Source organism: Tyto alba, unplaced genomic scaffold (assembly GCF_018691265.1).
Source record: "Tyto alba isolate M040663 unplaced genomic scaffold, T.alba_DEE_v4.0 Super-Scaffold_14, whole genome shotgun sequence".
Classification (NCBI taxonomy): Eukaryota; Metazoa; Chordata; class Aves; order Strigiformes; family Tytonidae; genus Tyto; species Tyto alba.
The window spans coordinates 26,455,662-26,470,979 of NW_024881276.1; the positions used below are offsets into that span (position 1 = coordinate 26,455,662).

General features: G+C 39.9%; 1 protein-coding gene across 4 annotated transcripts in view; it reads left to right on the forward strand.

Moving 5' to 3' along the window:
* The window catches only part of DSCAM (DS cell adhesion molecule), a 469,478-nt gene that overhangs the window by 283,716 nt on the left and 170,444 nt on the right, over positions 1–15,318 (forward strand). For 2 of the 4 annotated variants that reach the window (XM_042788317.1, XM_042788318.1), the window contains exons 4-8: positions 2,253–2,399; positions 7,717–7,995; positions 10,203–10,478; positions 12,953–13,249; positions 14,061–14,336. In XM_042788317.1, the coding sequence (XP_042644251.1) occupies positions 2,253–2,399; positions 7,717–7,995; positions 10,203–10,478; positions 12,953–13,249; positions 14,061–14,336 (1,275 nt within the window). Of the gene's footprint in view, positions 1–452; positions 533–2,252; positions 2,400–7,716; positions 7,996–10,202; positions 10,479–12,952; positions 13,250–14,060; positions 14,337–15,318 lie in introns of those variants that run through there. The other 2 variants (XM_033011398.2, XM_042788319.1) reach the window with 2 other exon arrangements.

Consider the following 15,318-nt stretch of genomic DNA (forward strand, 5'->3'; position numbering starts at 1 on the left):
ACTGAAATATTACCTGTTCAGGTGCTTTTCCTACTACATTCAATAATACATTTGTTTATAAGTAATTTGTTGAAACACAAGCCTTCTGTACACAAGCAATTAAATTTTCAGAGACATATGAAGTCAATATGTCCTCTGTACAAGAAGGAACATAGCTAGCCAGCAGAACCCCCTAGGAGGGAATATGTTGCTGCTTATGGCTGAGGAGAGCATTCTTGCCACCCAGTCCCCCTCCTCCTTCCCACCTTCCCTTCCCCAGCTCTTCCCCTTTTGTAGCAGGCTAGTAGCTCAACATCTTCTATGCCTCCATTCTGGGCATTTATTTTATTAATATACTTCTTAGTAGTGGCACATGTTATTTGAAGAAACAAAGTAGTTCAGAAGGATATGTGCAGTGTGGTTTATGCTTTTTCAAAGTTGTGACCTAACTGCTTCCATGCTTGTGCCTTGACTTTCAGGAGAACAGAGTCACCCAAGACAAGTCACCAGTGTGGTTATTTTATAATTCAGTATGCACACAAGGATGAGAGAGGTGGGCTGATGTTGTTTTATTCAATGTTCTTTGCTCTAAGGGTCAGTCCTGCCCTGTGACATTAAATGGTTGTTAAATATTTTTTTTCTATTTCTTTTAGATTGTGGTTTAAAGGAGATTGCCCTCTGTAATGATACCATTTCCTTTCTGTCATTTCTCTGCTGGATTGCTTTCCCACTGATGCATTTGTGAGCAAGCGCCCTGACTACACTTAATTATTAAAAAGTCATTGCTCACATAGAGCTCTGAAGAAATGGAAATATTTCTTACTGCATATTACTGAATACTAGCTCATAATGTGTTCCATCTTAAGAGTATTCTCTCCCCTAATTTGGGATCCAGGTGTATTTTCTAATACATATGTACATGTATGCATATTGTAAAAGCTACCAGCTACTAGAGTAAAAAAAGCAGACATAAAAAAGAAAATATGTTAACATTTTTTCCAGTGTAAAAGTTTTAGAAAAGCATGCATATCTTAGACTGCAGTATTTTTTAAATGGAGAGAGTGGCCAGGTGAGGCCCAAGTTTGCAGTGCATTCTAATCACATTGCTTCCATTTATTATAATATGGGAAAATCTTTAGAGTGAACATGTATATGTGGGTGTTAGCTTTTCTGTGACCTTGATTTTAGAATATGCATTTACAACACAGAGACATTTGTGCAGGTGTCAAATGATCAAAATTGCATATGTGCACATATGTATTGTGACATTTTCCACATATTTTAGAGTTAATAATTAAAAATACATATTTGAATAGAATTTCAACTATATTATTTTCAATCTGAATGAACACTGGGAGAAATGCTGACCATGAACATGTCAGTCTTGTTCAGTTTTAGGGGGCAGTCACTTTTCTGGACTTCATTTTCTTCCAGAAATAAATCTACACTGAGCTGCAGGGTCCTGCTGAGTCCTGGAGTGCATTAACCCACAGGAAACCATGGACAGGCTGGGGTGGGACTGTTCCTGAAACTCATGCTGTCTCACTTGCAGCTAGTGCAGGTGTGCACAACTTCACTGGGGTCAGTGGTGTAGGCAACATCAGCAAGGCTGGTTTTGCTGTCCTTGTTTTCCCATCACACGTGAAGCAAGCTGTGATCGGGGCTGTGCAGTATGTGGCTCTTGTGACTGGAATTCTTTAGCAAATATGTCTCATATTCTTGGGGTAAAACTTCCTCCTTTTGTGAGTTTCTCTTGCTTTCATTGATCCCTTTAGTTTTACTTTTTATGATCTTTTTTTTCCTCAATTTTCTGGTGTACCTAGACAACAAATGCTATTTTGGCTAATATTGTTTAAGTATACATGCCATCCCAGACTGTTTTTCTAACACACACAGCTCTGGTGATGAATTGTTATCATATCACTCTACAATATTGAATTAAACTGGATTAAATTCTGCATTGGTTCTTTGCCCTGTATTTTATTTCAGATGCCTCTTGGATATTGTTTGTTGATTGTGATAAAGATGGCATGTTTCTTTCCTTCATTCCTCACATTTTCCTTACAGATCCCTACCACTTTTATAAGAAGTGCACATGAATTAAGATCTTTATATGTGTTTGCAGTGAGTCCTTAGTAAACTTATAATTGACAGCTTCCAGTCTGGCATAAAAACCCTTCAGGACCAGTGTCATCTATCCCCCAGTGTGAGCAAGCAGAACACTGTAACAACCTGCTGATATTTCAAACAGTGCAAATTCTTGTGTCTTTCAGGACCTAGATTTCTCATTACATCCACGGGAGCCTTGTATATTTTAGACGTACAGAATGAAGATGGACTGTACAACTACCGATGTATCACAAGGCACAGATACACTGGAGAAACACGACAAAGCAACAGTGCAAGACTTTTTGTATCAGGTGCTCATTTATATATCATGTTATGTTAAGTATTGTATATGCCTCTCTCTAGTGTGCTAAACTGGCAAGGCAGGTTCTTGTGCCTGTATGCACTAACAACCAAGTTGTCTATCAAATGGAAGGTAGAAGTGGTCAGCTGTGAGCTGCTGCTGCAAAATAAAATGTCCCATTTTAAAATCCTTTTTTTCTGTTTTTCACCTCCTATTAGATATTTCCAGAGATGCTGTAGGGTGCACTGTCATTAAATACAGTGATCTTTAATAGGTTTAGACTACTTTATAAAATGCCTGTGGATGGGGTTCATCCCCTTAAAAGTAGACTTGTGCAGTGAAAGTACCTAGTCACTTTTCCCTTTGTAACCAAAGGAGAGAAACACTTTTAGGGATAGAGTATCTGACCTACTTAAGCTGCCCACTTTGGAGTGAGATGAAGTGCCCCATGGTGCCTATTTCCCTATGTTAACCAGAGCAGGAGCTTAGGACATTTAGCTCTGCTGTAGATATTGCCACTGCAGTAGTCTCAGGTTAGCTGAGGTGCATTTCAGACTTCCTTTTCATTCATCACACTCCTTCCCTGGGGAAAACAGCATGTTCCTCTGCTTCCAGGAGGGATCTCATGCCAAAAGGGATATGTTACCTGTCCCAGACCACCCCGGGTACTGCAGGCAGACAGAAGGGTTAGCTGGTGTCTGTCCATAGGCAGAGCTAAGAGTCGTAGGGCAAATGGCCTTGTGCAGCACAGGAAAATGGGAAGGTAAATGGGTATTTTTAATTTTCCTTGCTGTTGTAAATCATCTCCTGATAGTTGTGTGTGTGATGGACTGTTGGGTTCCCCACGTACACACACCAAACACTTGGGGCTGTCAGTACAGTGATGCTCCAATCCCACATTCTCCCCATTTTGCCTCAGTGAGAGGAGGTGCCAGCTGCAGGTGAGATGAGAAGGAGGAGCAGACCCCGGGCCTGGGTTTGGAACTTGCTCTCAAACATCTCTGTACAGCATTAGCTCTCATCCGTCTCCCCATCTTAGCCCTCATTTGCTGGGTACATGTAACTGCACCATGTGTTTGCATGTGAGCAAATCTGCAGTTGTATTCCCACATCCATAGAGTCAGCTAAGTCTGTATCCCAGACTCTTCTTCCTCCCTATATCCTTGCCTTACAGATGACTTGCCCACTATCCCATTGAAAGCCTCCCCGAGTTTTTTCTCCTTTTCACTGTTACTAAGTTGCCCTAAAGATCCTAACCCTAAAGGTCACTCAGGGTACGGTGACCTTCACAATCTAACAGTCAGTGAGGTCATTCTCCTTTTTACCCTGTCCTCTTGTCTTTCGGTCTTTTTGTCAGAAAAAAAAATCTAGTGATTACGTCTCAACTCTCCATCCTCTGTTTGAGAGCCCTAAGGGAGACAGAGGTGGGCATAAGGTTTTGCATTAGTAACATACTTCCTGCCCTCCTCCAAAATGATCATTGCTGAAGAATGTTGGAGCCCTCTGAACACACAAGTCAGTACTTAAATATACCAATGATAAAAAAAAAAAAAAGTGTGATTGTTCAGGTTAGAATCACTTACCAGTCAGATCCAGGAGTTTCTTCCTTTGATATCTGTCCCCTGTGGTTAAAACTCTTGCCTCTGCTTTTCCCAGACAGATGAAGAAGTAGTTTTGCTGCACAATAATCTGCCTGCTTTGGTCTTATAAGGATAGGCAGGGTCCTATCTTTCTAGCTGGCTCCATAATATGGTCTGCTTCCGCATGAAATCATGCTAAGGCTGAGCCAGTGGTAACATAAATAAAATCAGGCTTGTATCTTGGTTACCACAGGAAAATTTCTAGTTATTTCTCTGAACAAAAGGGGGAAAAAGAAAGCTCTGTCTTGTTTGTAATTCGGGACAAGAACCCTAAAAGTTGTGCTTGTCTGGAGTTCCTTGTTCTATTCTCTTCCACAGACCAAATGAAAATAGGAAATTCTACCTGTCTGCAATAACAGGCTTTTTTTTTTTTTATTCAGTGTGGTTAATTATTCTCTATTAGAACTATAGTGGGCTCTGATTTCTAGTCCTGTTAGTCTGCTGAACAAGTGCAGCAGTTATGGACAGAGTTTGTCTCTTAATATTCCTCTAACAGGCTTTCTTTTTCTTTACTGGAATTCATATTTTAAAATAGTAAGTCCTTTAATAACTGAGATCAGAGAATCCATTAACATAGTTGTGAAAGATCTGCTTGCATAAGACCTAAATTTTTTCCTGCCTTTTACATCCTTACATATTCTTTGCTTATTTGATAATGGAATAGTTTGTGGTGGATATTGATCATAGTCTCTTGGCCATATTTTTAATATCAGTTAAGCTTCATTATTGTTTGAAAGAGTGAGAAAGATAACATGCATATAACATCAAATACACATGTGAATAATTAGTATGCTTATGACCAAAGCAAAGTCCCAGATTTCATTTGGAGTAAGAATATCTCCTTGAAATCATGTGGCCTTTCTAAATAAAATTAAACTCAAGGCCATTAACATGTTATAGTTATTCTTCTAACGCCCATTATAGTGCAGCTTTCCAAAAATAATTTTGTCCAGCCATGAATCCCAGCTCCCAAAATCTTTACCTTTTTTTAACCACTGCCCTCCAAAAAATCCTTATGAATTTGAAAGCATAATGAGTTTCTTCTTCTGTCCTTCAAAGAAGATCCAAAAAATTTTAGAACAGTATTTTGCCTCAGTTCTTCCACTGTTGTCCTTGCTAGAAGTCATTTGCAACCAACTATAAAAGCATAGTAAAATAATAATTCAAAAGAATCCATACCACATGTTGGAACTTGGTTATGTCACTTAGATATTTGCCTCATTACAGGCAATTGCAAATGAACCCTGAGATTTATTTTGTGCTTTTTTTTTTTTTTTTTTTTTTTTTTTTTTTTTTTTTTTTTTTTTCCTTAACTGGAAGGTATGCAATGTTGGAGCCTTAAACAGCAGTATGTTCCGGGGACATCTGAAAGAGATGTTTCTACTATCCATTTAAATACAGTAGTACAAAATCCAAGAAAGCAGGTCACTGGAAACACATTTTGTGTGTCCCTGATTATATTGTAAATACTTTCTCTATAAGAACCGGCTCAAAGCTTCCAAGTATGCAGGCAAATCCCAGTTCAGCTGTTCCATGGATGGGACTCCAGGCTGGGCTGCTGCTGCCAGGGCTCAGTTGGAGAAGGGGAAAAGTGAAGCAAACCTGGGATAGTGGATCTAGGGACCGGTGTGCAGTTCTTGAAGGGACACAAACGGTAGCTGCAGAAGGGGGCTGTGCCTCCCATGGCATCTGCTGCTGTAGCTCTCGGTTCTTGGAGGCAGCCTGCCTGGCTTCCTGGGCTTCTGCCTGGGCATGGGGGAAGGAGGGCAGCGGCTGCTTTGCTGTCACGATCAGCTTATTGCCTGAGGTGGTTTTGCACTCTGCCTGGGCCCAGCATCGAAGAATATGTGGTTATCTGCAGCAAATTAGGAGGCTGGCTGAGTGTGATATTTGCTAGCCACGACTTTTCTTTACCATTACTTTAATTCGTCCCCTGGTAGCCCCCATCCTGTTTTGAAGTCCATGCGGTACTTTGTATTTTTGTACTTAAAGGTTTGCAAATGGGACCACATATAACCTTCACAAAGTCTTTTGAAGTTAAAATCCTATGGAGAAGATATGAAGCTACTGTGAGTTTTGAGTAGGAATGCACAGACAATACCTTTAAAAGTCAGTTCTACTTTTTTATTATTTAATTTTTACTTTCAAATGGAAAAAAAATTATATTGTGTAGATGTAACTTTCCTAAAAGCCAGAGCTGTAATTTCTTGCATGCTTATGTTTTTACTGAGTTAATTCCTCAGGCTGCACAAAAGAATCCGCGCAGTGAAAACATAGATGCCTGATGACCCAAAAGGCGAGAACGGAGCTGGCTAATCAATTAGTCAAATTGACATTGGCCTTCCCAATAGCATCCTGGCAGATTGTGCTTTCACTAAGCCAGACATAAACAGCATGGCAAGCTCAAAAATATAACCCATCCTGATGCCAAATATGGACTGTGAGGCTACTGATGCATACAAAATCATTTGTTTAAATACTGGCTGACATGTTTATAATGAGACAGGCAGTAAGTTGCTGTAAACTGAATGTGGATTTGCCCTCAGTGGCTCAACTTTTTGCTGGCACCTAGAGAGCAAAAAAGCCTTTATGGTTATCTTTCACTGAACTTGATATTTAGGCTTTTATCTAGATACTCACAGAAAATGTACTTAGCTCATTTGTTTCCACTTGAAAATGTCAAAATGGTTGCAATCACACCTACACCCAGACAACTATGACGTAGCTATATCCTAAAAGAGATAGGTGTGTCAGATAGGAGTAAAAGGAGTTGATCAGTATGTGGAGTTTCTTTGTGAGACACAAGTCTTAGCAAAGTGGGTGCATGTGATGAGAAAATACTTAGATTTTTTGTTGATCTGTTGATTTACTGTTCAGTATTTATGTTGCAATAGCATCAGGACAGGCTTTCATCATGCTGCATACTGCACAAAACTGTAAATCACATCAGCCTCTTCCTCCAAAAGTTTTCAAACTTAAAAAGCCAAAATCACAGAGTACTATTTCTGGTGGGGTACATACAGCTATGGTGAAGGCACTCTGACAGACTTCCGTGAGATACATAAATATATGCCAGATGCTAAATAAGTGTGTTGGTCTGAGAGCTGCTTTTCTCAGTAAGTTGAGCACAGAAAGTTGAAGTATTAAGCTGTAAGTTGGTCTTGTCACGTTAAGTTATTTTTCCAGAGAAGAAGAAAAGGCTTGTCTGTCAGTTAGACTGCAGATAGAAATTCCCGTGTCTTTGCCCATTTCTCTCCTGACAAGGGAATAAATCGCACCTTTAATTCAAAGCTTTTAGACCACGGAGAAGCATGGAGAATGTGTTGGCTTCATTCTAGTTGAGTAATGCAGGAATAACAATAATAATTGTTAAGGCAACACATTTCTGGCTCTCCATTCCTCTGATAGGGGACATGAAGGATGACCAGAGAAATGGTTGCCACCTGGAAAAAGTCCAGTGAGAGGATTTCCAAGTAGTCATGAGATGCTTCAGTAGTACATGCTTCTGGATCCCAGCCACTGCTACTGAGATATTACAGACTGATGGCTGGATCACAGTAGTGAAGTGTAGTACATAAAACACTGAGCTAGTGAGTCAAAAAATGCAAGAGAAAAAATATTGGCATATTGCTTAGTGAATGAAAGAGTTTTAAAGCTCCCATTAAAAATTGCTGTTTGTTCTTTCAGATCCAACGAATTCAGCTCCATCTATTCTAGATGGGTTTGACCACCGTAAAGCCATGGCAGGACAGCGAGTGGAGCTGCCTTGCAAAGCATCAGGGCACCCCGCACCAAAGTATCGTTGGCTGAAGGACAACATTCCCTGGGAGCCTGACAGCAGGTTTCGGCAGACTGTTACAGGTCTGCTGATTGAGAACACACGTCCCTCCGACTCAGGCAACTATGTCTGCGAGGTGTGGAACAACTATGGGACTGCTGAGATGATAGGGCGACTGTATGTAAAACGTAAGTCCTGGACTGAGTGAAGATCTCATGCCACTTCTTGCTTGTTTGCATCAGGGGAGATGTTGCTGTATCTTGCTGTACTTTCTGTTTTGTTACTTTATCCTAGCAATGCTTAAATTTCTCAAAGATGTGGAACAAGAGAAAGTAGACTCTGTGGAGATGAGTTAGTTGGACAATTGAGTGATCAGAAGTGCAAATAGAGGCAATTTCTAATGTAGCTATATAATTTATCACATGGAGGATATGTAATTTAGAAGCTTGAATTGGATGCTTAAAAAGAAATTGCAAATGTTCTCATGAATAAAGCTGCCAAACTCTCATTGCCATGACTCATGCTGTTCAGTAATATTGAATACTCATACCTCCCCTCAGTTGAGTATTCATGTGTGAATATTCTGAATGTTTCACAAATTCTGCAAAGATAATTATTACTCAGAAGCACTGCACTGTAAAACTGTTATTCTTCTATTGTTAAAAAAAAAAAAAAAAAAGTCTGGAATAGAAATAATGCTTTGTGAACTAACGTTTCCACCTATGCAACATGACTAGCAAACTGAAAAGGGACAAGTTTGTGAACAGTTCAGGGCATAAAAATGTCTTCACAAATAATTACACATAATGTATTTGGGCAAAATAAAACTGAGATCAAAGATCAGTACTATGTGAATTATGATGGAGGAGTTTTGCTTCTGAATGTATTCATAAAAATTGAACCCCATCTGCCTTGTACGATACAAAGTCAAAACTTGCAGAGACATATTGTAATCGTATTGCTAGTGATACCAAAAGTATCTCCAGTGCCTGGTGATAAGTTTTAATTCCTGACTCAGTGGTCAAACAGCCAGTGGCTATCTTCTGGATCATGTTGGCAGGAAGCAACAGTTGTGCAAAGGAGTTCTACCCTCCTCTTCAATGGAGGATGTGGTTCACTTTCTTGTATCATCATGGCTCTAGAGTGTTGGTGGTGCACTTGAGTGTGTCCATCTTGTTTAATAGGTCATTGACAGTTTTGAGCCTTTTTGGGTAGGAAACATAGAGATATTCAATGCCTTGTAACATGCATATGAGCACAGATTAACTGTTGCTCTGGACCATTGTGGAGGAAAGGTCTGTTACATATGTGTCTGTGATCCAGAATGACCGAGGCCCTTGACCTGTGTGGTTCTTTTCCAGGCCTCTCTTCCTAATGAGCCACTAAAGATTTATTCCAACCTGTGTGCTATGAAATGTCCAGTAAAGTAAGTTAGCTGAGGAAATTTTCATGTATAAGCATGTGTATACATGTATGCAAGCTGGTAAAAAAATAAATAGGATGGTATGTATTTAGTATCAGAGATAATATCAGTGGTGATAGTAGTTCCTGATCTTTATAAGGAAGTCAGAACAATATATACAAAACATGAGATGAGATCTGCATTCAGTAATGATGATAAACTGTTAGGTGGCAGGATAAAGATTGTTTTCCTTGCATTTACGTTTATGACTCTTCTTCAACACTGTTCATCCTAATTTTTTACAATATAAAACTTGCATTGCCTATGTCCTACTGTTCCTTAAGGCTGACCTGAAGATTGTAGTCCTCCCATGTTGAAACGTATTGGGAGTGAGTCCACACACAAAAACACTTCCATGTGGACAGATCTGACAGACATATATGGGTATACCTATGTTAATATTTTAGCATGGATCTTCCACCCTTAAAGCTAATCTCCTGATGACTGGTGTTTACTGCACTTGTTCGCATCAGGGATTGGTTTTGGAACATGTAAACTGGCCTCATTTTGCAGGAAATTAAACCAGAAGATGAGCTTCAGGAATGCACCTAATGCACCAGTTCAAAGGTCTGCAGTGAACTAATGTGAAATAATGTCCTACCTTCCCAAAACATGTGTAGTGCCGTTGTTAGGTCCTCAGCACCAACGGTGTTAATCAGTAGATCCTACTGTTCATATAGGCATAGGATTATATCATGTGTTGAATAGGTTATCCCTATAGAACTATGTTCTGTGTCATGCATATTGGTGGCAAAAATGCTTGTTTAGAGCAAACACAGTCATCTGTTGTTTGTTTGGGGTATTTTTCAGAAGGGTATGTCTGTGGTTTTTGATGTTCTCTTTAATTGACAGTCAGTTTAATTGACATGTACATGTATACTTAATGTTTTCTGTTTCCCCTTCCCTCTCCCTTATTTTGATTTAAATCTTCAGAACCACTAAAAGCCACGATCAGCCCACGGAAAGTAAAAAGCAGTGTTGGTAGCCAAGTGTCCTTGTCCTGCAGTGTGACGGGAACTGAGGACCAGGAGCTCTCCTGGTATCATAATGGTGAAATCATCAACCCTGGTAACAATGTCCGGATCACTGGTGTCAATCGGGAGAACCTTATTATGGATGGCATGGCCAAGAGTGATGGTGGAGCTTACCAGTGCTTTGTGCGCAAGGACAAGATGTCTGCTCAAGACTATGTTCAGGTGGTACTAGAAGGTCAGTCACTGCCTCTTTAGAAATTCTGGTCTCCATATTAATATATGTTTCCTTTAGTGTCATTGTTGTATAGTGATAGAGGACCCTAAACAAGAGAAGAAGGTACTCATGAACTGTCAGTGGGGTTTATTGTGCCCCACTCTGAGAAAAAACTAATAGAATGAAAAAATCGCTTTGAAACTGTCCTTCCGGTCAATTTTTTTTTTTTTTTTGCGGGTGGGGGTGGATGGTGCTGATGCTGATATTGTCCATTAGCTTTTCAGCAGGACGGGAGAGGTCTCTATTCTACTCCAAACATCTTCTGGGCATGGCTTTTCTGGTTGGGAATATTGGCTTGAAGGCTTGGAGATCATCTTAACTGACACAATGTTCTACATGAAAATCAAGTGAGGAAAGTTATCAATTTGAACAGAGCCAGTTCACTAATGAGGCTGTAGTGCAGTTGTGGCATGGAAACTATTTTTAGAGTCTTTATAGAAAAATAAGAGATTACCTGCCTGGACCGAGTTACCTCGGCAACCATCTCCCATGACTAGGAAAGCCTAAAGAGCATATTGATAATCTATCATGATGTCGAAAGAGTGCAGGTTATCAGAGAGCAACAGCAGGAAAGATTTCAAAGACACTCACGTCTCACTGGGAAAATAATGTCTGCTTTCATCTCCCAAAAAAGCCTGTCACTTGAATTTATAAAAAAAAAAAATAGAGGAGGAGGGGTGGCAGAGGTACATAGTGTGCACACTCACAGATTTATTGGTCCTGTGTCAGCTTTCTTTCAGGATAAAAATCTTTTTTTTTTTTTTTCTTGTTGCTGTTTTGTTTTCTGGAGGAGTCACAGTATCTAATACACAGCAAAGGAAAGGAAGAGTCAGAGATGAAAATAAATAAATAAACTAGATCTCTGTCACATAACTAATGGGGCAGAAATTAAAGGTAGAAGGGGGGGAAAGGAGAAAATGATGAAATTAAATAATATCAAATACTCTTCCAGGGATGCTGAGGTCTTTCAGCAGCCTGAGAGTGGCAGTGCCTTATGTTTTTTACCATGTAACAAGCAAGGGAATTTTGCAGCCCTGTTTTTAATTCTGCTTTGTGGGGAGTCTTGCACACATCACGCCAGTTCCCTCAGTTTCCTGCGTGATGTTGCACTGAAATTGTAATGTAAGAATTGTGATTTCCAGGGAAGTCATCATGGTTCAAGCCTCCCAAACAAATAGATAGTACACAGCAGATTGTAAGTGAAGAGACAGTACATAATGTGCCCAAACAAATAATGCATCACACAGAACATGAGACTTGTCAGTCCTGTCCCGACATCCTCTGTACTGTGTGAAAGTGAAGGGAGTTGTACTTACTTTGTGTACAAGGTGTGTTTTCAAGTATCTTTGGTCCCTCTCTAGGTAATGAGGTGCCTTTTCCTTCTGTTTCTTGCAGGCACTAATATTGTAGGAACACTGAAGTTATTTAGCTTACTTGTCTCTTTAAAACCAGACAGTAGCCTGCAGCACTGTTGTCCAAACTTCGGACTGGATTGCTTCCTGTTCTGCATACTGCTCTTGGTGTGTGGCCTTTTGCTCCCAATTACACTGAAATTCCTTCTAGATACATCTTTGAAAGTATGATTTTCAAAGGAGAACAAGCATGCATTGCATGATCTCAGAAATAACTTCCTAATAGAAGAATGTTGGCACTCCTAAATGTTACCCTGCTGAACTCTCTGGATAGGTGGTTATTTAATCCTGCTCCCTATTTACAATCTCAAAGTTTCTTTCTCCATCTATTCTCTTTATTCACTTGCCTGGTAGAGGCTGAATAAATTGTGACACAGATCACAAGAGAAAGCATTTGAAAGCTCGCATTTCAGAGGCATATTTATCTGTAGCAGAAAATGACCACAGAAAGAAATTGGCATCGCTGCTGTTACTGGCAATCTGTGTTCAGAAAAGCTTAATTTAATACTTTTTTAAATGGGGTGTTGTGGGTCAGGATTGTGCATTGGCACAGCTGTATGAAATTAGCCAGTGCAAGTTATGCCTGGCTCTTGCCAATGGGATTAATCCTCAGCTTTCCATGGAGCTGAAATCTACCAGGAGAAGAAAAATTCCAAATGTGTTGAGGTTTTGCTGTATGTCTTCTGTGATGAACTGTGTACGGCTTTAACACTTTCCTGCAAGAAGATGGCAATTCATATAGCTGTGCAGAGCCCTGGTCCATTTATTCAAGAGTTCTTCCTTCAGCAGAGTCAGTACCAGGTTTCTTAGAAGATGAAGAAGAAACCTGCATTAAGCAAAGGATCATTTAAGTACTCTACTACCAAATTTTTTTTCCCTTTCTCAATAGTTTGTGTTACATTCTGGAACACGATTGTTTGTATCACTTCTAAAATAAGATCTTGGCGCATGTAATGGTCTCTGGGATAGACGGAACAAGCTTTACACCATGTAAGTACTATTCTCCTTTTTTTCGCTTCTCAGATGGAACTCCCAAAATCATTTCTGCCTTCAGTGAGAAAGTGGTGAGTCCAGGAGAGCCAGTCTCCCTTATGTGCAATGTGAAGGGGACTCCTCTGCCTACAATCACTTGGACGCTGGACGAAGATCCCATTGTGAAGGATGGCAGTCATCGTATCAGCCAGATTATCACCTCAGAAGGCAATGTGGTCAGTTACCTGAATATCTCTAACACTCAGGTCCGAGATGGTGGAGTTTATCGCTGTACTGCCAACAACTCTGCTGGAGTCGTCCTGTACCAGGCTCGAATAAACGTAAGAGGTGCTTGTCAAATCAGCTCCTCAAAAAAACACACATAACTCATTGTAGTGGAGAAGAAGATTGTTGCATGTGATAAATGAGTCTTGGAATGCCAAAACCAACTTACTGTTTTTCCTCTTCTTTTCTTCCCCACTCTTTTTTCCCACCCTGCCTCTCCAGCCCCATCTAGAAAGTGTATGGTATGGTTAAGTGTTGGAAGAACCCTTCGGCTTGTGTTCTAGAGTCTATTTTTCCTATACTCATCTCTAGTAGTTCACAGTGTCTTTAGTCTTGCTGTGCATGTTGTTTTTTAATTTTCCTTTCCTCCTTTACTTGTCTAACATTCATTGTAATTATTCATGTATACAGTACTTTAGCTTGCATTTCTAGCTCTACATGGCATAATACCCATCCTCATGGTATTATACTTTACACATGTAAAAAAAAAAAAGCTAACTTTGTCAGTGTTGTCATGTGTAACAGGATTCTAGCTTTGTATCAGTTTTAGTATTTCACATTAATTAAATCATCCTCAGCCTTTTAATTTGTAATGCAACAAAGATTTTATCAGGCAAGTGTTGGATAATGCAGAAATATACCCCCACATAATTAGTACGTATGCTGCAGGGTGAGGAAAAACTAGAGCATATAGAGATTAGGGAAACTTCTTAAGTAGCTCTTAGAAGGAAAAACTGTCAAATGCTAAGAAGTGTTGTGCAAGCCACATCTGTAAATGTCGTTAACATTTGTATATTCAGAAAAATTATATGCATGCTTTCTCAAGCAAATGTGCCCTTAAATTGTCTTCAAGAATTTCTTTTTACCTTTCTAGGGCCAGCAAGCATTCGACCAATGAAGAACATCACAGCAATAGCTGGACGGGACACCTACATCCACTGCCGTGTGATCGGCTACCCGTACTACTCCATCAAGTGGTACAAGAACTCTAACCTGCTACCATTTAACCATCGCCAGGTAGCGTTTGAGAACAATGGGACACTGAAGCTTTCAGATGTGCAGAAGGAAGTAGACGAGGGTGAATACACGTGCAATGTCCTTGTTCAGCCCCAGCTGTCCACCAGCCAGAGCGTGCACGTGACAGTAAAAGGTGAGGTTAACTCAGAAAACTAGAGCCAAGCTAATGGCTGGGTTGTTCGTAGAAACACAGAATTGCACACAGAGAATTGTCCTGGCATATAGATAATGAGCACTTAAGAAGGTTAATCCAGATTTGTGTTTATTTTTAATGATGATATAGGTGCTAATCAGTCACTGTGTCTTGTTCTCTCTTGACTTTTGCCCTCCTTTGTTCAGCTAGCAAAGCGCTGCTTTCTAAATGGAAGCCTTGCAGGGGCGAGCTTTCTATGAGCAGTTTTCACTGCAACAACTAAATCAGTAGATTAATGGTTTGTCACCTGTTGCACTGGTGACTGTTTCTCTGCTGGATGACAAAGTTCACATTTTCATTAGCCAGTGATTTTCCAGCTTTTAAAAAATAAGATGAGAATTCTAATGTGTGCATTTCTGCCGGTAAGCCAAGACAGGAACTAAAAGCGTTAACCTTGCTTTCCTCTTTTTAAGTGTGCTTTTCAGAGTGTTCTTGATGCTTAGAAAGGTACCACTGTAAATAAATGTGACTTGAAATTCTAATAGGATGCTTAAAATCTATTCAAATGGTACAAAACAAGGATGTTCAGATGGCCCTGAAAGACTCCAGAAATAGATGAGAATGGGAATTTTTTAGCATTGTGTTCTGACTACTCTGATATTGGCAATGTTCAGACCTATTCACAAGGACACAAAAGACAGAAAACCTGATTGCAGTAGCACCTAGTTTTGAGCAGTGGGGCCACTAAATAGTGCACTTCATGTGAACCTGTACGAAGAATTGACATATAATTTCACTGTTCCTGAAGTTCTTAGAAACTTTTCCTGGGCTTTTTGGTGGGGAGAGGAAGAAAGGAAGGCTGATTCTTGTGTCCATTCTCGGATAAGAATCAGAGAACAGTAAGGTAAAATGACTTTGTTACAGACATCTGATCTTTTAACTTCTTTCTGTTCTGCTTGTTTAGCCCTTTCTTGTTTTCAGT